At 36.3% G+C, this 24310-nt stretch overlaps 1 protein-coding gene across 1 annotated transcript in view; it reads left to right on the top strand.

Moving 5' to 3' along the window:
• LOC145664050 (uncharacterized) overlaps window positions 1-4962 on the top strand; it is a 96556-nt gene extending 91594 nt beyond the window's left edge. The window contains exon 8 of the mRNA XM_081730375.1: window positions 4441-4962. Within this exon, the coding sequence (XP_081586501.1) occupies window positions 4441-4453 (13 nt within the window). The 3' untranslated portion in view covers window positions 4454-4962. The remainder of the gene's footprint in view (window positions 1-4440) is intronic.
• Window positions 4963-24310: the final 19348 nt, after the last annotated feature.

The raw sequence follows: 24310 nt of genomic DNA, 5'->3' as shown, positions 1-24310 counted from the left end.
TAATATTGCCAATGACCGTGTAATCTAAATTTGACAACACAATAAAATATTTTTCAATTTTACATTTTATTATTGATATCCTATAATGTCATACATTATTGGTTTTCCTTCTTTTTAGTGTTATATCGTAGTTAGTTTCAAACTCCTATGAAGCAAAAGCATAAATTTAGTTCTGACTTTCAATATCAGACAAATTCTGTGAATATCAAACCCCGCCAAATCCTTCACTCAGAATCAAAACCCGCCACAACCGAATTTCCAACAACTATTTTTCCTTATATTTTAAACTGTTATATTGGATTGTGTTCATATTTTGTCACTATAATACAATACAATTAACAAGATGTTTGGTAAAAAATTGTTTGTATTTTCAAGGGTTTGTTTGTGACAGTTTTTGTCACTTTTCCACAAAAGTGTGTAAGAGGATTTGGCGGGGTTTGATTCTAGGCGCCTCATTTGTCAGTGACTCCGATTCACATGTCAATACGGTATAACCTTGATGCTGACAAGGGACGCAAAACTCTGAACCAAGCAACTAAATTATATACACAACATACATGTAGAATTTATTTACTGAAACTTGCCCACTTCAGTCATAGACACTTTATTTTGCAAAACAATTTCTTTTTTCCTAGCCTAATTTAATTAACAACTATTTTTCATTAGTGCTGTAATCCATAAAAATTCTTTGTCACGGTAGACGAAGATTTTGCATCTCCCTTAATTGCGTATGTTTTAACTTCAGTGTTTGACTTTTCACGTTCTATCGGAAGTTGTTGAAAATTACCTTATTTTTCATCTCTTCGCGCTAAGCTCCTACATTATATCTTGCAATTTTGTGATGATTACAAACAGGACGTTATCATTAGCAAAATATAAAATTGTAGGCTTTGTCTGATTCGAAGGCTATTCGTATCACGTGTGTGTCTGTAGAGGGCATAATGATCTTAGTTTGAAGGTCACAGAGCATTGGCCCCCATAAAGAGCGGACTGTGCGTAGTATATGTCGATGATATACTGTTAGTAGTTTACAGGCCAATGGACAACGCACAAGTGAAGTAGTTGGGTGTGGGTCAGAGTTTGTACCTGCAATGCCAGGACGACGCCAGAGAATACCTATTGAACAATTAAATTGCCTTCGTCATAGCCACGTAGTACGAGTAGCTGGATAGTCGTTTCACATACTTGCCACTCCCGTGGGCGTTCATGTATCAGTGGTCCATCTGTGATATACACGATGGTAAGCGAAGAGTTCCCACAACTGATGCCTCCTTCGGCGCATGGTCCCAATGATCTTCGGTTTCCTTAACTGACAGGACAACAATCATCAGCTGAATGAGAACCAATACGCTAATTATTAAATAATTTATTGTTAAGGGGAGAATCTACATTCCCTCCTTTCTCCCAGGATTACTGCTGATATTTACACACCATATAGAGTGTTTTTGGTGGTATCGAAACAGATTGCAGTGATGAGGTAACTAGAAGGTAGTTGTATAGAGAGATAAGAAACACTTTTATCTCGGTCACAGTGGCTATGTCAATGACTGCACACATGCAAGCAATCGAATAAATATACCATGAGTTCACACTTGCAACACAGACGGGATCTGTCGTTCCGGTAGTGGATTGATTAGATACATATTTCGCTCACCTCTAGTCTTCATGAGGAAAAAATCAACCAGTAATTCATTCCTGACGTCAACAATCTTGTCTTCCGACCTTATCTCGACACTTTGAGTAACTAATCTTCTAGCAGGATAACTTGCCTCCTCATCCCGCTTACTTAACACAACGTACTTCTATCTAGCCTGCTAAATCTCCTAACCTAATTCTTACCGAGCACGTTTGAAACAAGTTGAAACGGTGCCTCATCGCCAGCCATGCACCAGCAAAAGCCACCGCCTACCTACGCCAAGACCCACACACTCCAGATAGAAATTCATTATTTTTATAACTACCGTACTGAGATCGCATTCGGCTTTGCTTAACTGAAATTGAGAACATTAACTACTTACCCATAAGTACACTTTTAACTTGGTTTAAAATTATATTTATAAAAATACTACCAAACTATTATTTTGCAATAAAACTAGTTCAAAATTATGTAAGTTATCTTTAGTTTTACGGGTACTTAAATTGAAACTAGAATTCAACTAAGCTGCGTCGTCGAAAATAGAATAGTGTGAACGTTACTCAAATGAGAGCCGGTGCATGGAATCAGATGACGCCCACCTGTGATCGAGTGAAAATAAACATGAGAATTTCAGAAAATTGATGAGAGATTTTTGGGTAAGGAGTTGAGAAGGAAGGAATTCTGAAGTCACAGTACCTGTCGATTCTCCATGGTCTCTGGTTGGCTCCTTGTGGTCCACTCTTATCACGAAGTCGTGTCGGTTCGAATGTGTCTATTAGTTTAGACTAAAATTGGCTACTTCTCAGACCCACGATGTAGCTCGAAAAGCGGGAAACACGCTGGCAGATCATTTGCAAGAATGAAAGTCTGTCGTACTGATTACAAACGAAATCTCTCTCTCTCTCTAGACACTGGGCTAGAACCTACTGAAGATTAAAACAGTAAGTTGATATTCTGCCGGAGGACTGACTGTCAGCGACTAATCTCATCTGCAAATTCACTCCCTGCTTCCGGATTGACTTGGGTTTTTAAAGATTCAAATTTTCCTGGTGATGTTGCTGACGACGTGAGTCGGGCCACGTGTTGACAGGCGCTTGATGTCAGAGATGGTTGGTTAATCGGGAGAGGAACCCTTTCGGCTTTGTTACATAAAAATGTACATGGATACAATTAACATTACATAATCATTAACAAACACCTCTCCAATTCTGCGAGAAAATCATAAAAATACGGAAGAAAGCATGACCTGAATTCTTAAAATCCATTAGTAGAATAAATCCATTACTAAGACTGTCTTTACATGTGTTTGTTATTCTCAATTCTGTCAAAACAGCTTTATGTAATTAGAGAAAAAAGCAACAGTATCACAACATTAATGGCAGTTTCCTCATGATGAGTAAAGTTTCTCAGTTTTCAATCAATCGATAGATCGAGGGTCTATATCTATCAATGAGCAATAAACACTGATATCTTTACATGATTTTATATTACTTATGACATATTCAATGGCGTGACCAAAAAATTTACATGATCTCATAACTTTTTTGGAAAGAGAACTTTTATATGCCAAATGCCAACGAAAATCTCCGTTTTTAGAACAAGAAGGCATTAGTAAGTATTAACACATACATACACAATGCCTTCAATAAGTTTCGGAATTACTTCGAAATAATATACTTAACGATGTTTAAAAAAGTGATTACCACGGTATCTTTCTACGTGCCACACACTTGAGAAACCGGTCGTAATGGCTTTGGAACGCTTGAGGAAAGCTACCAACTGGAATGCTGTTCAGCACCACCGTTACATTCACTTGAATCGATGCATCATCCTAAAAACACTCGCCTTTGTGGGCCAATCTTGAGCTTAGAAAAGACATGAAGTTCGCTGAGGCCAAATTAGGCAAATATTAAGGGTGTTCAAGGATTATGAACCCTTTTGGCCAAAAACTAACGCATGTGTTCGACCACGAGTTTTCTTATGCGTCATTTTGGCAAGAGGAGAAAAAACCCTTAGTGTTATTACTTAGTTACATGAAGGTGTCATTACTAGTAAGAGAAAGTAAATTTTAAGAAATCCTGCCGTTGTGCTCTTTAGGGTAAATGTTGATTTTCAAGGGAAAGTTTGTTCCTTTTAAATTACAAACCTTAATTAACTTTCAAGGTTATTTTTAGTTCTATTTGACAAATGATACCATGAGTTGAACATTTCCGTGATTCTTTTTTCTATTCCTTTTTTCAAAATAAAATTGTTCACAAGAAAACCTACTTGCACAACAAGCTTGTTTCGAGCATAAAAGCTAAACACAAATAAATGAAGCTCTGTCTGCAGTTGGAAATTTAGTTTCGCATGTGATGTGTTTTAAAATTTTAAATTTCCTTACGTTAAATATCAGCTCTTTTTCCTTGTACTATGACATCACAGTGCAAAATTACTTTTAAACAGCGTACGTAAACGGGAGCTTCAGGACTTTAACTCTTCTTCAACAAAACATTGTGAAAAATATATATTTAGCATATTAAGATATTTATATATAGAAACCTTGAAATGATTTGAACTTGGGAGCTTGAAACCCCTCTTCCCTTTGATGAAATTCTGCGTACACTATTGTTGATGAAAAAGGTGATTTTAACATTTCGGCTTTACTGGTCAGAATTATCTTCCCAGTAAATTAGCTAGGTACATAATTAGACTATGTGTTTAACTATTGTTCCTACAAAACATTTTATTATATCTTGATATACAACATATTAAAAGCTAGTATAAGCATAGTGAATACGCAAACTTTGTTTTTTTTTTTTCAGACAAGGACGTTAAGCAAAAGAGCGATAGGAGTGCTGTATCACTCAAGTTCCCCTTCAGCTATGAAAATTTGAAAGACAAGAGCAAATTTGCTTGTGATTTATATTAGTGTTAGAAGAAAGTCTTGGATTTAAGATCGAGTATACCTTATAGTGATTACTATAAAGAGACAGATTTAATGACTAAAGGCTGCAGAGAAATGCTGGATAACATTATAATGCTGTGTTAATAATCTAGCAAAGCATAACATTCTTTGTGGTAGAATAATTAATACTATATGCTGCTTGTGACAGTGAAACCATGATATTTTTAAAAAATGTATTTTTATATACTCTGAAATTGTTAGGTAGTTATTAATATTTAAATGTTTTATTTAATCAGTTAATGGAAAACGCTATGTATGGTTTTATCAACGATACATATGTAAATGTGTAGTTTATTAAACATAAAAATTTTATTACAAAAATTTCAGAGTAAATGAAACTTTTGTAATTTGAGAACAAGTAAATGTTAATAGTTCTGTTCGACTTCAATTATTCCAATATTCAGAATAGCGCAATTTACTTAGTTTTTTAAAAAAAAAGTTTTCTTAAGTACTAAATGGTTCACCAACCTATAAATTAGCCTAGTATAACCAAGAGTTTAGCATTTCGTCAAGGAGAGGAGAAAATCCGTTCATATTTATTTGTGTATTATAAGGTACGATCAGTGCTCCGTAAGTGCTATTTTATTCCGTGTAAATTCAGATCTCATGATAGCTAATGACCTCTTGGATCCAGGTAAACTGAAATTTGAAAGTTCACTTCACGTTTTAAATCATGTCTATTTTAAATCATATCTATTTTATATACATGAGTAGGCAAATAGCAAAACCCGTTAAATCCACATTTTAAAATTTGTGACAAATCGAGAAAAACTGTGTAAACACGTCATAATTGTAAAATAACATTAGAAACTATATTAAAAAAGAAAGAATAATGTGAATATTGGTCTGTCGAAATCTATATAATCATACTAGTCTCTGAATTGAGTTATAGAAGAAAATAGTTTGGATTCAATAGGTTTTGCATATGTAAATGGAAATAACAGCTTTTGCATCTGGATGAATGGCCATTTTTGTTGAGGCTCAAGATACAGAACGTGTTAAAAAGAAAGGAAATCAGAGTAAAAATTTTAAATATACAGAAATCATTATTATGCCTACTAAAATATTTTTAAAAAATGTATTATCAATTATACATTGCACAGATTGGCATAAATGAATATTGATACATAAATGGTACATTAATTTTGTTCTGGATTGAAAACAACCGATCCAAATTAGCAAAAAATTGAGTTATATAAGCTCCTTTCCATCGTCTTCAACTAAATGGAAATCCATATCGTCGTCGTCCTCTGGTGCAGCACCATTTTCTCGGTTTCGTACTTCTTGCCAAAACCTCTTTGTAAAACGTATTCTTTGAGCTGCTTTGAATGCTCCCACCCTTCGTAACTATATACAACCGGATCAATTACACCTATCCGTATACATTTCTAAACTGATTGGCAATATTGAAACGAGCCAACTTAGTCTAAAAGGTATCCTGGCTGCGAAAGCCAACTTGAAACGCTCCTGGTTGGGTACGTCAACTTGAAACGATACATCCTAGGCTACGGGAAGTCAGCTTGAAAGGAAAAAAAAACTTTTTATCTTAAAACGTATCCGTAGCCGACGTTAAGGGAAAGGGAAAGGAAAGAAAGAAAAAGAAAAAAAAATTGGTCCTTTCTTACGCTGTAATTATAGACCAGTAAACACAACGCTACTTAACTCCAGATTCTTGTACACTAATGGCATCGTCAATGTTGAGGAAGAAGAGAAAAAAATCATTCAGGACAACACCATATATCTTGCAACTCTGTTTATTCAACTTTCCTTGTAATAACATATAATACTAGACTCTCATTAACATTTATGATCATGGACAGCTAGACTCAGTTGAAAAAAAATCATCTGTATTCAATTTAAGGGACTCTACAAACTTCTAACGCCAACACAACTTAAAGATGAGTAATAACAAGGTTTAAACAGTACCCTTAATAACAGTGGGAGAGTTGTTTACATCTTTCCAATTTAATATTAGCACAAGATCCTCGGTAGGTTACTTCACATAGAGAAAATTACCAATTACATTACTGCTCGTAAATATCTCATTGCAGAGAGAGAGTAGACCTACGGCTGTGTCGATTTACCTTCCCCCTTTAAGTACATAGCATCTCCACTTTGTCCGCATCCAACTGTTAAGAGGGCATTTCCCTCAACATAATTTACAATTAACAGCGGCGGTAATAACAATACACTGTAGAACATTGCGGGGAATACAAGACCAGCCAGTGAAATTAGACTCAACTCCTGACACTTTCGCATTGAAGTACGAGCGGTATCGTACACCCACCGTCTTAGCGCGCCTCACTGAGCTAGTGAGCAACATTATAGCTAAAACATGACATGAAGGCAACTCGAGGATTTAACACAAATTTTGTGGTGTGGCGATTTAATACATGGATTGTAAACTATATATATATATATATATATATATATATATATATATATATATATATATATATATATATATATATATATATGTGGATATGAATAGACAATACGGAATACCCGCTACTGAACAGACATAAACTAGCCATCGCTAATCAATCTTTACTTTATCAAGTGAAGTACCTGAGAAATAGACAATACGGAATGCCCGCTACTGGACGAACATGAGCTAGATGGTAGCGAGTAATATGTTATACATCTAAACAACTCTAGGAAATGATTTTATTCAAAGCAAGAAAGAAACGGTGTTGATATCAGACTACCCCGCCGGCGTATGATTCGACTTACTGGATAGAGACTCACTTTCGTTTACTCGGACATGTTACTGACGAGACTCATTTTAGACAATATTATAGATATTGTGAATTGACGCAGATAATATATAAATGCACTGAAAACCAAGAATTATTGAATGTATATTGTTGTTTACTTATAAACGATCTGTATCAGTAGAATGAACACATGAAGATATTAATTTGACATTAGATATTGTGATCGGAACGATTTGGACGGATTATAAACGGTGGACAATTTTTCTTCCACAACTTCCTGGACGATATCAGTTTCTTCACGAGACGGAATAAAGAATAGTAGACATAATTACCTGGGTAACAGTGACCAAAGCTCACCAACAGCCACTTTCAACACCTACTGGTAGGTGTTGGCACCACAAGCCAGTTCAAAGAGCACAGCTTCGGCAGCATCTTCGGGCAGCGACCAGTCTCCAATGACCTCTCGGGCAGCTCGACACGTAGTAATCGCAATTCTAGCCACAGGTACAGATTGACCAAATGACGACCTTCTTCTTAGTTAACAGCAACTGGAAACACCTCATCAACGTTCACCAGATAGACACAATCGTACCGTATAAGTCGTTGTAGTACCTATGCTCACAACGACGACCACGGACGAAGATCCCACTAAACGATATACTTGGGTCCCACTGAAGCAGGCGGAGTCAGTCGGCAAAATAAAGGACCAAGTCCCAATCAGGAAGAGGAAGACGAGGAGTCACCACTTCAAGAGGACGAAGCCATACGCAATCGAATGCGGTTTGGAGACAATAGAGAAAGGCTATTAAACTTCAGATTCCATCACAGCAGTTATTAACGAGTATTGCTGCCAATCCCAGTAATACGTCAGACACACACACACGCTGAGCAAGTTTTAGATGAATCCCTTATAATTTACTACATGTTCATTCCTCCAACATAATGTTCAACCACAGCGATGCTTAAGAGGGCACTAATAGTAAAAAAGCACGATCGTTTACTGCATAATTTGCAGGAAATGTTATGTCCAAAGACATGGACAAATTATGCTTCTCACCACGCTTCCGCCATGTTCGCTAAAAGAAGCTAAAACAAAAGGGGGGGCTCTCCGCAGCCCGCTCGCTTCCTGATTGGTCATTCCATACTACGCATCAGAGCATAGAACGGAAACGACAACTTTAATAAAAAAAACAGATATAACTAAGTGGGAATAAAAGTTATATAAATAAACGTTTATATACTCACGTTTATAATTAATCTCTCTGTTTAAACGAAACACAAAATTCAAATTATTTTAAACAGTCAGAGCTATTCTCAAAGGCCGCTCAACGCAAAACAAAGACATACAAAGAAAAGTAGCACACTATAGCTACACACACTGGTCCAATTGTCGACCATCTTGAATCCTTCATGAGAGTCGAGAATTGAGAAATATAAAAGAAATAATATTAACTAAGAGCTAATTAAACATTTCCACAAATAATCTCTTTGAGAAAATGTAACGCTCAAAGAGGAGCGTTACATCCACCCAGGGGACAGGAAAAAAAATTTTTTTACACTATATATATTATTAGTTAAAGTTATTTATATGGATAATTCCGAAGCAGTTCATCCCTCCGTTCTTCGGAGCAGTTGAATTTCTTCAGGTTATGAAAATTTTGCGTTCCCACACTTTCCCCAGTGAGGGTATGCAAAATTGCTGAGTTTTTCAGTACCTTTCTGGCTAAGAAAGGGCCCGAGAAACATTCCATATATTTAGCAAATTCTCCTTGATTGAAGAGGAAAGATGGTGAAGTCTTACCATTACTAGGTTTCTTTCTTCTAGCTTAACCTCCTTTCCTGTTCGTTTCAAAGATTTCTTAGTTTTATTAGTAACTTTAGGATACAATGTAATATAACCATCTTGGGTAGGTGTCATCTTTAGAACACCAGGCCAAGGAAAACTCCTTTTAAATGCTTCAATAGCAGAATAAGATAAAAATAGCTCTGCAGGCGTACAATCAATACTACTACATAACGAATAATTAAGGAGTTCCTGACATCGCTTCAGTACAGTACTCCACTTAGAATGATTACTATGACACTCCAAACGAATAATTCGGTTGAGTTCTTTATGGCTCCTTTCCGCCAAGCCATTCGAAGAAGGGGAATAACTGGACGTTAATAGTGATTTCATATTATGCTCCTTACAATAGTCCTGCCAGGGGCGCGAGACAAACTGTGAACCTTTGTCCGAGACAATGGCATTAGGATAAGGAAATAAATAGAAATAATTCTTTTCCAACACTGAAATTATACCTTTAACATGAGCAGTCTTTAGAGGAAAGAAACAAACAAACCTAGAATAAATATCAATGATAGATAAAATATAATAATAACCATTACTAACTGGGAGCCTCCCAACGAGGTCTACCGCTAGACGGTCGTGAGGTCGACTAGCTTCTATATGAATTTCTTCTTTAAGTATTACTTGATTGGCGAACTTTGTCTCAGCACAATCAAGGCAATCTCTGATATACTGTCGAACTGACAATCTTTGTTTCTTCCAGTAAAATAAAGAACGACATAAAGACATACATTTCCTAGCCCCAAAATGACCACGCGAATGGACTATTCCAATTATTTCCTTTACTAACTCTTGAGGAATAAAAAAAGCCATTGGTTTGAATTTCTATGCTTGAAATATAACAAACCTTGATAACAAGTGACATGTTCTGGAGAACTATCCAATAAAGACCTTAACTTAATACAAAAGTCATCATACTGCTGCTTTTCCCTGACTTTCTCCAGGTTGAAAAGAGACGAATCTTGAACAGACAAGAAATTGACATGATACTCTTCTAACTTAGAAGGCACTTCCGGTGGATTCCTACTCAATGTGTCCGCTACAAAATTTAAACTTCCAGGACAATGCTCGAAGACAAGGTCGAACCTTTGTAATTTTAGAAGCATACGAGACGTCCTAGTATCTAAGTTCTTCATAGAAAAAGAATGAGTGACGTCAGCATTATCTGTATGAATATACGTGGTTCTTCCAAGAATATATTGTGAAAACCGTTCACACAGAAACAAAACAGAGAGCAATTCCAACTGAAAAGAAGACAATGAAAGTTCGTGAGGTTTAACTCTACGACTAGCGTAGGCAATGACATTTGGATGATCGGATCCGTCAGGGTACTGTGCCAGAAAACCAGCCAAATTCTCTGAACAAGCATCCGAATGGATGTGGAACGGCAAATTGAAATCCGGTTGCCCCAACGCAGGTGGATTACTAACGATTTCCCTCAATTTATAAAAGAGATCCAAAACTTCAGGAGTAAGTTTATACTTAACATCCTTCTTAATGAGATCATACAATGGAGAAGTAAGAGTCGAATAATTTGGAATAAACCGCTGTCGCCATCCCAATAATCCTAGAAATTGACGCATCTTTTTCTTTGTTTTTGGGACGGGATAGCAACGAATTGGCTCATTATGACGGGGGTCAACTTTAACAGTTTGACCACTAATAACATGTCCCAGGAAGTTTACTTCCGTCAGAAGGAAGCAACACTTCCGGAAATTTAGGGAAAAATTTCCACGCTCGAAAATTTCGAACACACGCTCCAAATGGGCGAAATGTTCGTCTAAAGAAGTACTAGATATTAAAATATCATCCAGAAATAAAGTGACGAAATCTTTAGTACTTTGGTCGAAATAGCTATGCATGACGCTCTGGAAAATGGCGGGCGCACTCTTAATTCCTTGAGGCAAGACCAACATCACGTACTGGCGTCCTTTATAAACAAAACTCGTACAGGGGTATGACGAAGGATGGAGACCTACGCCATAGTATCCTGACGAACAGTCGAACTTCGAAAAATATTGCGCTTTCGCTACACGGTTCAATATATCACCTATTGGTTCCACTTGAGCCTTAGGAGCCCGGACACGGTGGTTCAGTAGGCGAAAATCAATTACAGGTATCACAGCACCAGACGCCTTGCGAACACAATGCATGGGGTTCCGGTACGGTGAGGTCTGTTCACGGGCTATGCCTAATTCAATCCATTTTTGCAATTCTGCCTCAAATTCCATTTCCATGGATTTTGGCACAGAATAATACGGTCCTACAACAGGTTCTTCGTCAGTTAATTCTATCTTGTACAAGGGCGTTCGTATCCTACGGGGATACTCGCAGAAAATATTACGATATCGAAGTAACAAATTATATAAACGTTGCTTAACGTTAGTATCTAAATCTTCTCGAGATGAGATGTAGTCCTGAATTTCAGTTTCCGAAAGGTTAGATTCAGGAACTATATGCACACCTGACACAGAAAGAACAGCTGAATTTCCTACTGGAGGAGAAACCTCTAAAGTATTAACATCAGAGCACGAAAGTTCAAAGGCGAGTGATTCCTGCTTATCGGACGGCCATTCAGTCCTCCCGATCTCAACCTTGTTTGAAGACAAAGCTAGTATAAGAATACTAGGTTGATCAGTCGAAATCACAACAAGACTACCAGCATTATCACGCAATCTGATTTCCTTTCTCTCCCTGTAAATAACAGCTTTAAATTTGTCTAAAAATGGACAACCCAAAATAAGATCAGTTCGAAGATACTTTATAACAAACAACGGAATGTCAAACAAATGACCCTGAATATTTAAGCTAAATATCTGGACACCTTGAACTAAAAATATTTCTGTACCGGCAAAGGCACCCAATGACAAACCAGTATATGGTCGCAATTTAGCAGATGAGAATTGTAGTTTCAACTGTTTCCAAATATTCCAGTCTAAAAGGCATAGATCTGACCCACAGTCAATAGTACAGGTTAATTGGACTCCTCCAATGTTCCCTTTGACTACAGGGGAAGAAGAAAAATAATAGTCGGGCTTTTCCTTTTCTTCATCCTCCTCGACTACAAAGTTTACGTTAAATGACATAGCATTATTGCTCTCGTTATTGTTTACATCTCCAGATAATGACTCGACCAAGACATCATAAGTTTTGACGTTAGTTTCTGAATCATTATCTACGGGGACTGAAGAAATACAGCAGTCGTTTCCCCCCGTGTTCGGAAAAGACTGCAACCTTAGTTTTCCGAAGTAGATGAAGGTTGATCTTCCCTCGGATTGGAAGATGCTTCATCTCGTCTCCTATCATTATTTTGATATCTTCCATTACGTCCTCGATTTCTTCCACGACAACGGTTTCTACCATTTCCTCGATATCCATTATTATACTGATAATTATTACTATTATTGTTATTGTTATTTCTATTTTCAGTCTGAGCATAGCTTAAAAATTCAGTTTGACAGCTACTGTCAACATGTTCTGAATTACGATTAATAATTTTAGCTTGCTTAGCGAATACTTTCTTTGTCGGAGGCCTAACTTCATGTATAGAAGTATCCTCAATCCCAGATAATAATGCTACTTTACTCATTAATTCGTCAACACTATTATATTGCTGAACAGACAGCAAACGCATATCTCTAGGCGGTAAACAATTCAAAATTAATTCCACAAGTTCCGAAGTACTCGGGGTTTCACATATATTATAGTAACTTTCAACTACAAACCAAACGTAGTCTAACAATGAAGCGAACTTTGTCTTATCGTAGCGCAAAGATTGCAGAGACTTCTTCTGTGCACGCTCTATCTGAGGCGAACAATACTGATTCTTAAAAAGACGCACAAAGTCTTGATAAGTTTTGATTTCAGGAGCTACTGAGCTATACCAAGCAAACGCGGCTCGCACCATACAATGTTCTACAACCCGTAATTTGTCTCCATCAGTAAGTGAATACATACTTAAACATTTCTCAAGATCCCTCAAAAACTTCCTTGGGGCTCCAGGTTTGATATCCCCAGAATACGAAGGAAAAGATTGTAAATCTTTCTGCTTAATCGCAAAAGGCAATGAACTTGGTGTTATACCACTGAAGGTGGCAACACTGTTTCGCGATACCGGATTGTTCGGTACAATAGTAGTGTGAAAAACACTGGGATCATAACTAGGCTTTAAATAGCTAGTATTAAACACTGGTGGGCTATTCCCAACATACGAAGTGATCCCTCTCGACATTGACCATGTGACAGTGTCAGTAGTACGAGTACTATTACTTACATTATTACTGTAATAAACAGAAGAATTAACATTTGGAAAAATACTTAAAGCACTGGCAATCACTTTAGTTTCACTAGGACTGGCTGGAAACTCATATTTAATATCTGGTTCTGATTGCACAAACACAGGTTTACTTAAATAATTAGTAACAGACACATTGCATTCAGCATACGTACTAACAATAGTATTAACAGGCAAATTATCCCTTGACTCAGAAAACGACACAGGAGGGTCAACACTAATACAAGGACGTTTACAGGGCACACCTTCCTTACTCAGGCTCCCACACTCAACTGACGTAAATTTCGGTTTCTACAATTTATCCACTTTATTAGTTAGGGTTAACACTTCAGCAAAAAGTTTAGATCAACTAGTATTACACCCCTCTAGTTCAATTTTTACTTCCTCATTTTCATTTTCAAGTTTTTTTTATTCTATCAAAAACAACCTTTAATGCTTTATGATGAGATTCAGCCTCATTTTCAATAGAATCAACACGAGATTCAACAGGCTCAACACACGACTTAACAGACTCAATACATAACTTATTATTATCAACTTCTAATTTTACATTCTCTAACTGCACTTGCAAATCCTTTTGATTAACGGTTAGAGAACTACAAAGATTTTCTACACTACCTATTCTTTCATCAATCTTTTGCATAGTAGTGGAAAGGCTATGTACATTTTCAACAATGCACTCCTGAATTCTAACATTATTAGCTTCGTTACTTTCCTTTATACTTTCTATTTTACTGTTACTTTCTTCTATTTTGCTATTACTTTCTTCTATCTTACTCAATACAAGAGCAAACATTTCAGCGAGTTCACTCACCTGCTCTGTCCCTTTTTCGCTTCTTTGCGGGGACTTAGGCGAAGAAAAATGCTTGGGAGGTGATTCATTCTCACGCTCCGACACTTCAGGAGAAGTATGTGCGTCACATTTAGGACAAACCCAAACAAAAGAATCTGAGCTAACAGCTTCGAAAACACTAGAAGTATCTTTTAACTTAACACAAACAAAATGTGACCATTCGTGACACCTGTCACAAGATATAGCACGTTTCTTATCAGAATCAATTTGTTCCACGGCAGCGAGAGGCTCGCTAACAAACGCAAATAATATCATCTCCATTAGGAGGAAGATTCCTCGACTCAGCCGACATCCTACTTACTTACTTAACTCTTAATAAACATAGACATATGTGAGCTCCATCCAGTATATCTCATCAACACCAACGCGACAGTCCGTATCACTCGTTTCTTCCCGCATAACACGACAACAACCAAATAGTGTAACATTTTTAGATAATAAAATAATCCTACAGCTGGGGTCGCCAACTTGAAACGAGCCAACTTAGTCTAAAAGGTATCCTGGCTGCGAAAGCCAATTTGAAACGCTCCTGGTTGGGTACGTCAACTTGAAACGATACATCCAAGGCTACGGGAAGTCAGCTTGAAAGAAAAAAAAACTATTTATCTTAAGACGTATCCGTAGCCGACGTTAAGGGAAAGGGAAAGGAAAGAAAGAAAAAGAAAAAAATTTGGGTCGCCGATATTATTCCTTTCTTACGCTGTAATTATAGAACAGTAAACACAACGCTACTTAACTCCAGATTCTTGTACACTAATGGCATCGTCAATGTTGAGGAAGAAGAGATAAAAAAAATCATTCAGGACAACACCATATATCTTGCAACTCTGTTTATTCAACTTTCCTTGTAATAACATATAATACTAGACTCTCATTAACATTTATGATCATGGACAGCTGGACTCAGTTGAAAAAAAATCATCTGTATTCAATTTAAGGGACTCTACAAACTTCTAACGCTAACACAACTTAAAGATGAGTAATAACAAGGTTTAAACAGTACCCTTAATAACAGTGGGAGAGTTGTTTACATCTTTCCAATTTAATATTAGCACAAGATCCTCGGTAGGTTACTTCACATAGAGAAAATTACCAATTACATTACTGCTCGTAAATATCTCATTGCAGAGAGAGAGTAGACCTACGGCTGTGTCGATTTACCTTCCCCCTTTAAGTACATAGCATCTCCACTTTGTCCGCATCCAACTGTTAAGAGGGCATTTCCCTCAACATAATTTACAATTAACAGCGGCGGTAATAACAATACACTGTAGAACATTGCGGGGAATACAAGACCAGCCAGTGAAATTAGACTCAACTCCTGACACTTTCGCATTGAAGTGCGAGCGGTATCGTACACCCACCGTCTTAGCGCGCCTCACTGAGCTAGTGAGCAACATTATAGCTAAAACATGACATGAAGGCAACTCGAGGATTTAACACAAATTTTGTGGTGTGGCGATTTAATACATGGATTGTAAACTATATATATATATATATATATATATATATATATATATATATATATATATATATATATATATATATATATATATATATATATATATATATATATATATATATATGTGGATATGAATAGACAATATGGAATACCCGCTACTGAACAGACATAAACTAGCCATCGCTAATCAATCTTTACTTTATCAAGTGAAGTACCTGAGAAATAGACAATACGGAATGCCCGCTACTGGACGAACATGAGCTAGATGGTAGCGAGTAATATGTTATACATCTAAACAACTCTAGGAAATGATTTTATTCAAAGCAAGAAAGAAACGGTGTTGATATCAGACTACCCCGCCGGCGTATGATTCGACTTACTGGATAGACTCACTTTCGTTTACTCGGACATGTTACTGACGAGACTCATTTTAGACAATATTATAGATATTGTGAATTGACGCAGATAATATATAAATGCACTGAAAACCAAGAATTATTGAATGTATATTGTTGTTTACTTATAAACGATCTGTATCAGTAGAATGAACACATGAAGATATTAATTTGACATTAGATATTGTGATCGGAACGATTTGGACGGATTATAAACGGTGGACAATTTTTCTTCCACAACTTCCTGGACGATATCAGTTTCTTCACGAGACGGAATAAAGAATAGTAGACATAATTACCTGGGTAACAGTGACCAAAGCTCACCAACAGCCACTTTCAACACCTACTGGTAGGTGTTGGCACCACAAGCCAGTTCAAAGAGCACAGCTTCGGCAGCATCTTCGGGCAGCGACCAGTCTCCAATGACCTCTCGGGCAGCTCGACACGTAGTAATCGCAATTCTAGCCACAGGTACAGATTGACCAAATGACGACCTTCTTCTTAGTTAACAGCAACTGGAAACACCTCATCAACGTTCACCAGATAGACACAATCGTACCGTATAAGTCGTTGTAGTACCTATGCTCACAACGACGACCACGGACGAAGATCCCACTAAACGATATACTTGGGTCCCACTGAAGCAGGCGGAGTCAGTCGGCAAAATAAAGGACCAAGTCCCAATCAGGAAGAGGAAGACGAGGAGTCACCACTTCAAGAGGACGAAGCCATACGCAATCGAATGCGGTTTGGAGACAATAGAGAAAGGCTATTAAACTTCAGATTCCATCACAGCAGTTATTAACGAGTATTGCTGCCAATCCCAGTAATACGTCAGACACACACACACGCTGAGCAAGTTTTAGATGAATCCCTTATAATTTACTACATGTTCATTCCTCCAACATAATGTTCAACCACAGCGATGCTTAAGAGGGCACTAATAATAAAAAAGCACGATCGTTTACTGCATAATTTGCAGGAAATGTTATGTCCAAAGACATGGACAAATTATGCTTCTCACCACGCTTCCGCCATGTTCGCTAAAAGAAGCTAAAACAAAAGGGGGGGCTCTCCGCAGCCCGCTCGCTTCCTGATTGGTCATTCCATACTACGCATCAGAGCATAGAACGGAAACGACAACTTTAATAAAAAAAAACAGATATAACTAAGTGGGAATAAAAGTTATATAAATAAACGTTTATATACTCACGTTTATAATTAATCTCTCTGTTTAAACGAAACACAAAATTCAAATTATTTTAAACAGTCAGAGCTATTCTCAAAGGCCGCTCAACGCAAAACAAAGACATACAAAGAAAAGTAGCACACTATAGCTACACACACTGGTCCAATTGTCGACCATCTTGAATCCTTCATGAGAGTCGAGAATTGAGAAATATAAAAGAAATAATATTAACTAAGAGCTAATTAAACATTTCCACAAATAATCTCTTTGAGAAAATGTAACGCTCAAAGAGGAACGTTACAATATTTTGGAAGAGTTTGTAACCTTTTATGGACTAACTTACGGTGGATATCAATTAGCCAATTATCTCAATATATGAATTTGAAAAATAGCAAAACTAAATGTGCAAATCTTTAGTTTGAGCCATACAGTGAAAGAGTGGCAAAATCTTTTAACATGTTGTATCAGGACGCATGTTATAATTTCGAACATTAATTGACAAGAGCCTTTTTAAGAAAGAGGTCCTGTTCAAGGTGAAGAGACTGTTTAGAGAAGAACCTCACCCAACAATGTTCTGCGCAAAGTAAAGAGTTAGGCGCGCTATACATTACGAGATCAATCCTAGGAAATATCTTAGGATTTATCTTCGGAAAAATGTTATGACGTATCTTGTAGGAAATCTTACCCTTGTGTGCCATACACGTGAAGATTTTTCCTGTCTGAACGAATGACGTATTGACGTATATCAACATTGTGAAATAGTTCTATTTAATAAAAGTATAAAGTTGAAGAATTACTATGCTAACCACACTGCACATCCCCCTGATATTAATATCAGGCGCTATATTGTTAAATTGGATACCTCTAAAAAGAAAAAAAAAGCATGTCAGAAGGGTGCTGGTATACTTTTGGTGCACCACATTTTAGAAGATTTACAAGTAAAATTTAATACTTTGCATGAAAAGACATATTTATAAGGAACAAATTTTTTGGTAGCAATATAATTAAATACAAAGTAATACACATGTATTTTATGTTTACAACTGTAGGGTTACTAGTGTAAAATCATTATAAATGTTTTAACGACGGTTAAAATAGGTGAGACAATGTTTAGCAGAAAGGGTCCAGCTATTTTTTCTAAGAAATGCCACAATTTCGGTAGTTTATATTCACATTAGTTTAGTTTAGGTTGGTTCAGGTTAGTTACGGTTATGTTACGTTAGATTATATTAGTACATGGGTCCAACACAATTTTCAAAAAGTGATAGAATTTTGCTTACTTCTATTAATATTAGGTTAGTTTAAGCTAGTTAACTTCATTAGGTTAGATTTAGTTAGGTTGTGTTAGGTCTAAGTACTTGCATCTTCCATTTCTCCTGTAAATTTTGTATGTTCTGCTTACTTCTGGACCCCTTCTGCGAAACTTTTACGTAAGTGAGTGCATATGAAAGTTGACCGGTGTTACTATTTTCCACCACCGGTGTATTTCTGCATAGTTTACAGAAGCTATAATTTATGTTTACGAGTGGAGCGCTACTACCACGATACCATGACAAGTGCTGTTCAAACTCGTATCATTGCCAAAACGCACTCGTTTTCACTACATCAACTGACGCGCCTGCTTCCTTCGCTCGCACCCCCTCACTGACGCTCGGGACTCCGCTTAGCCATGCTCTGACTCGGTTAAATAGCATTCGTACTTTCTAGAAACAACCTAGCACAACTTGGTTTGCGTTTTTTGCATTATAGTTTTTATACTATATATATATTGACCCCGTATTTGTACGCGAATCGTAAAAGAATTGTAGTTTATCAACAATTGCTTTTGTTGGTCCCCTTCAGGGATTTTATCTATGCTATGTAAGATATTTTCATGTCGGTCAACGCAAATCATTTAGGAAATAGTGACAAATTATAATTTTTCAACAATTATTTCGAGTGGTACATCTAAAGTAAACCTGCACGATCAGAAGATACCTCATCATTTGTGTTTTCATTTGTTTTGTTTTCACTTTCTCTCACCTGATGTCGCTTAAATCGAAATCTTACGAATTTTCTTTCCGAAATAGAGCGTGCTCTAAACAAGAGAAATCTCATAGGATCGTTCAGAACACAGGAAATGACATGGGATCTGTTGCCATACACGTTGAGATTTTGACTCTAGGATAAATCGTAAGAGATTTCCTAGGATCTATCTTATAGTGTATAGCCGGCCTTATTCTGAAAAATAACACAAACGACTTCAAACCATAGGATTAGTGATGTAACTAGGGGGGCAAACGGGACTTGTGCCTCGGGCGCTGGATTGGGAGAGCGCAAAATGGACCCAAAATTGAGCAAATATTTGGGGGAATGTTTTGGTTTGGTGGTCAGGGGGGATGGATGCTAAGTCGAGTTCTTGGCCCGAGCGACAACTAGCGCATTTAAGTCGCTACATAGGATAGTCTACTTACCTTGCATTTTAGCTACATTTCGTTTCCACTTTTCCGGGTGTCGTGCACGTTTTCTAGACATTTTTTGTGTTGTCTGAACAACAAAATTATGATAATCGCTGCCTACAGTATCGCTTTCTTTCGATGTTGCTTACCCTTGTCTTGTAATTATTAAAGAAAAGTCGATTAGCAGAGAAACATGTCACGAACAGTTAGGCTAAGATATATAGCGTCTCAATTCTCAGTCAAAAAAAAAAAAAAAAAAAAAAAAAAACCGAAAGCACAGACAGCAAATTTTGCCAAATAAAATTTCAAATGATTTACAAAGAGTTGCAATAAACATTCAGGCTACTAACTAAGAGTACGAAAACTCAACTTGTTTGAAATATGGAATTAAGCGGGTTTGATTCTGCTTTCCTCATGAAGTTATCTGATTCTGCTTTCCACATATTTCAATGTCAATTTTCAACTAGTTAAAATTGTCTTTTCTACTGAATACCATCTGGAAATAATAGCTTTCTAACTAAGGTTTCCGGAGCAACCACTGTCTCATTTTTTTAAGTGGATTTAACGGGTTTGGCCATTGGTCTACTCATATATACTCGTAAGCAAACAAAATATGCATCTGCACAAAAATCCGATGTCTAGTTATACCATACAGAAAGAAAAATAACTTTCATAAAGGTTGTTCTTTACTATTATACGAAATTACGAAAAACATTACTGAAGTTAGTTTTGCATTTTAGTTGCACAACATGTGTGTTTTTTAAGGGTCTTGAAGTGCAAGAAAGCATATAAGGAAACTTATCTCTAGGTAAGTTGATGTAAGTTGCTCTATTGTAAACTTTCAGAAAGATAAATAAAATTTTATTAGCTTTTTAAAATTATTGCATATTCGTAACATAGAATAATAGAGATTTGTTCATTATAAAGACACTACAACATTATATCAAGACTGTATTGCCGTAAGGATTTTGTACAAGAAAAAAAAGTGTATTCATCCTAGAAGTACATTTTAACAAGATTTTGCTCATGTGCATATTATGTATCCAAAACACATCTTCGGTACATGAATACGGATTTTCTTGTTATGAAGTAACTCATTAACTTACGTAGAGATAAGTTTCCTTATATGCTTTCTTGCACTTCAAGACTCTTTATAAACATACATGTTGTGCAACTAAAATGCAAAACTAACTTCAGTATTTTTTTTCCGTAATAGTCTTGGTAATAGTAGCAAAGAACAACCTTTATAAAAGGCATTTTTCTTTCTGTATGGTATAACTAGATATCGGATTTTTATGCAAATGCATATTTTGTTTGCTTTATGCATCTCTGTCAAACTTGGTAGGGGTTTCTAACAACAATAATACAGCTCGAATTTGAAGTTTTATAGTGCTTATAAATGCATATTTCAAAAGTTAGAGCATATGTTAGTGCTTAAGAGCATATTCAGCACATTCTAGAAGTTTTTATTTCAGATGTATGCTTATAGTATGCATAGTCTGTATTTTTACAGACAAATTTTAGTCTGTATTTTTAATGCATTTACATGTCTATGCAAAAGAACGGCTTTTTTCATGGGAGGATGGAAGAATGACTAATTTATCGAGGACTAATAATGTTAGAACCGATCAGTAGAGCAAAGACGCTTACAATTATCAAAACGTTAAGATGTTATATTTCACCCACAACATTTTGTCACAACTTTGCTGTACGTTTGAAAATGATCTCTTTTATTGCATTGTAAGTGTACATTTTAACACATTTAACAGCATGGTTGCTTGCATATTTCCTGAATTTTAAGCGCATAAAATTCCGATGTCTAGATGTAACTTCGGAACAAATACAGATATTAAAAGAAGAAACTGACATTTGAAGCGTGTTTGTGTATCTTTTTATCAATTTTAAAGCAGGCTTATTTTAAATTTTATATATGTATATATGTGTGTTTCGTATTATCCCCTGCTGAATTTATGGGGCAGCGGTGGCTCAATGGTAGAGGGTTCACGTCTGGTGCGTGGGGTCCTTGGTTCGATTCCAGCCTGCACAAAGTGAACTTTGTGGTGGACAAACACCGTGTGGGTGGGTTGTCCCAGGGTTCTCCCGTTTCCTCCCACTTTCTTCATTCCACCTTTTCATTCATTTTTCATCACCGTCTCCTTCAGCCTAGCCGGTATAACCGTGGAAGTGAAACGTAAAGATTTCATTTAATTTTTCATATTTTTCCTGCTGAATTTATCCAACCGTAGTGAGATAGAGTTAGAATTTCAAATTCTTACGGAGGCCGCGGTGGCTCAGTGGTAGAGCGTTCACCTCTGGTGCTTGGAGTCCTGGGTTCGATCTCAGCCCCTGCCAAGTGAACTTTGTGGTGGACAAACACCGTGTGCGTGGGTTTTCTCGGGGTTCTCCCGTTTCCTCCCACTTTCTTCATTCCACCATTTCATTCATTACTCATCATTACCGTCTCCTTTAGCCTAACCGGCATAATCGTGGGACGTAAAACTCAAAGATTTCATTTTATTTTTCATATTCTTACGTCTTTTTAAAATTATAAATAAAAAACTTTGTAGCCATAGTACTATCCACGTATACTCTGAGCTAGCAAGCTTATATATATGGGGTGTGTTTAAAAATAAACCTTATTTTTCCAGCGTTAACCAATGAAGCGGGGGAGACTTCCTTCAGTGGAAATGTAGAGGGGACACTCATGCGCAGTCGTTAATTTTTTCTTGCCCGCAGAAAGTGTAAGTCGCTGGCAGGTGGCCAACGTTAAAGACGTATAGTGAGCGGTCGTCGGATTTCAGTTTTTTGTAAAATGACAAACACTTGAGCAGCATGAGAAGTGTCCGCGAAATTTGATTCAGGCTTTCATCACCAAACACAACATTCCTGTGTGTCGTCAGGCTCCCTGCACACCCGACATGTCCCCATGTGACTTTTGGTTTTTTCACAAGCTGAAAATGCCACTAAAAGGGATCCGATTGGAGTCAAGAGAAGATATCATGCGGAATGCGACGGCACGGTTGCTCACCATTCCAGAAGTGTTTCCAACAATGGCATGAGCGCTGGGAGAAGTGTGTGCTAAGAACTAAGGAGACTAATTTCAAGGGAATTAGTGTTTCAGAATTCCAAATCAATAAATGTATTTTTGCCAACTAAAAGTTTGATTCTTTTTAAACATGATTTCGATCTGGCAGATCTAATGGCAATTTTCTTCTGTCCTTCTTAGAAGCACTATCTTCAAATATAAAATATGTTTTACGGAAGGTACTATAATTTTATCACAATAATTGATAAGTTTTTTATTTTTTTTCTCAAATTAAGAAAAGAGTCGTTTGAGTTTACATGTGCCAATTTCCTCTGCTCTTGACCTTGCATTCAACTAATATGAACTATTTTTCCCCTTCGCAAAAGCAGTGCTACTCTTAAACTTACTAGTTATACCTGCTAATATTTTCCTTTCCTGTGTTAGTTTAATTTTTAAAAAAACGTGTTATAAAAACATACCATTCTACAACGTTTTCTTAAGTTGGAAATTGTTTTAAATGTTTCAACAACTTTTTTTCTCGACCCCAAATATTTTAATGATCTACGTTACGTATATGATTCCGCACCTCGTTGTACCCACGTTTCTACTGACCTTTAACTAAGCATAATGTAATAACTTCGGTAATGAAATAGACTTCAATAATTACTAAATGTTAGCAATTGTTATGCTGTGAAAATAAATTTATATAACATTGAAGAGCTAATGAAAGAATCAAGAAATAATTCTAATCAATAGGTAAGTTGCATGGCTTATGTAAATTCATTTAAAAGTGACGCATGAACCATCAGTACAACCGAAACCACTACAATGTTTAATTACATTTTTATCTCAATATGATCATTATCACAAAAAATTTTAAAATATGCTCCAAGACTTTTTCTAATATATTGAAAAAAATAGTGAGCAATCTATTCCTGATTTATCATAAATTGATCGAGCTTAATATGTAGTCAAATTTTCTTCAGTGCCTAATAGTAGAACCAGCTCTTAACATGCCAATCACTATCAATAGGCAATCAAACGAGTTTATAAATTAAATATAAAGAAGTTACTATAAAATACAAGCGTCTTATTTAATGCTTGAGAGGAATTTTACTTCAGCATTTAATTAAGATTTTGGCTAAAACAATCATTAAACTTAGCTTTCTGAAATTACACAATGCTACTAATTAATTACTATGGTGCTATATAACTCTGAATAATAAATACAATATTTGTTTGAAGACTTAACAACTTAGATATTACAATATCATTTATTTTATATTACAATAACACTTGCATATAATTTACTATTCAGTTTCAGCAAGCATAATATATTGGAATGCAGACAATCAATCAAAAACGGTTTGTTCTCTGTTTTCTATTTTGCACATAAAATCACAATCCACCATTAAAACTGGCCATTTTATTCTGGTAATAAATATAGTCGTACGTGACGTTTACCTCCTACGTAAATGTACTATAAAAATCTCGAATATTTTATGGTA

This window comes from Thermobia domestica, chromosome 11 (genome assembly GCF_964235325.1).
Source record: "Thermobia domestica chromosome 11, izTheDome1.hap1.1, whole genome shotgun sequence".
NCBI lineage: Eukaryota > Metazoa > Arthropoda > Insecta > Zygentoma > Lepismatidae > Thermobia > Thermobia domestica.
This window is presented reverse-complemented; position numbering and strand designations above follow the sequence as displayed.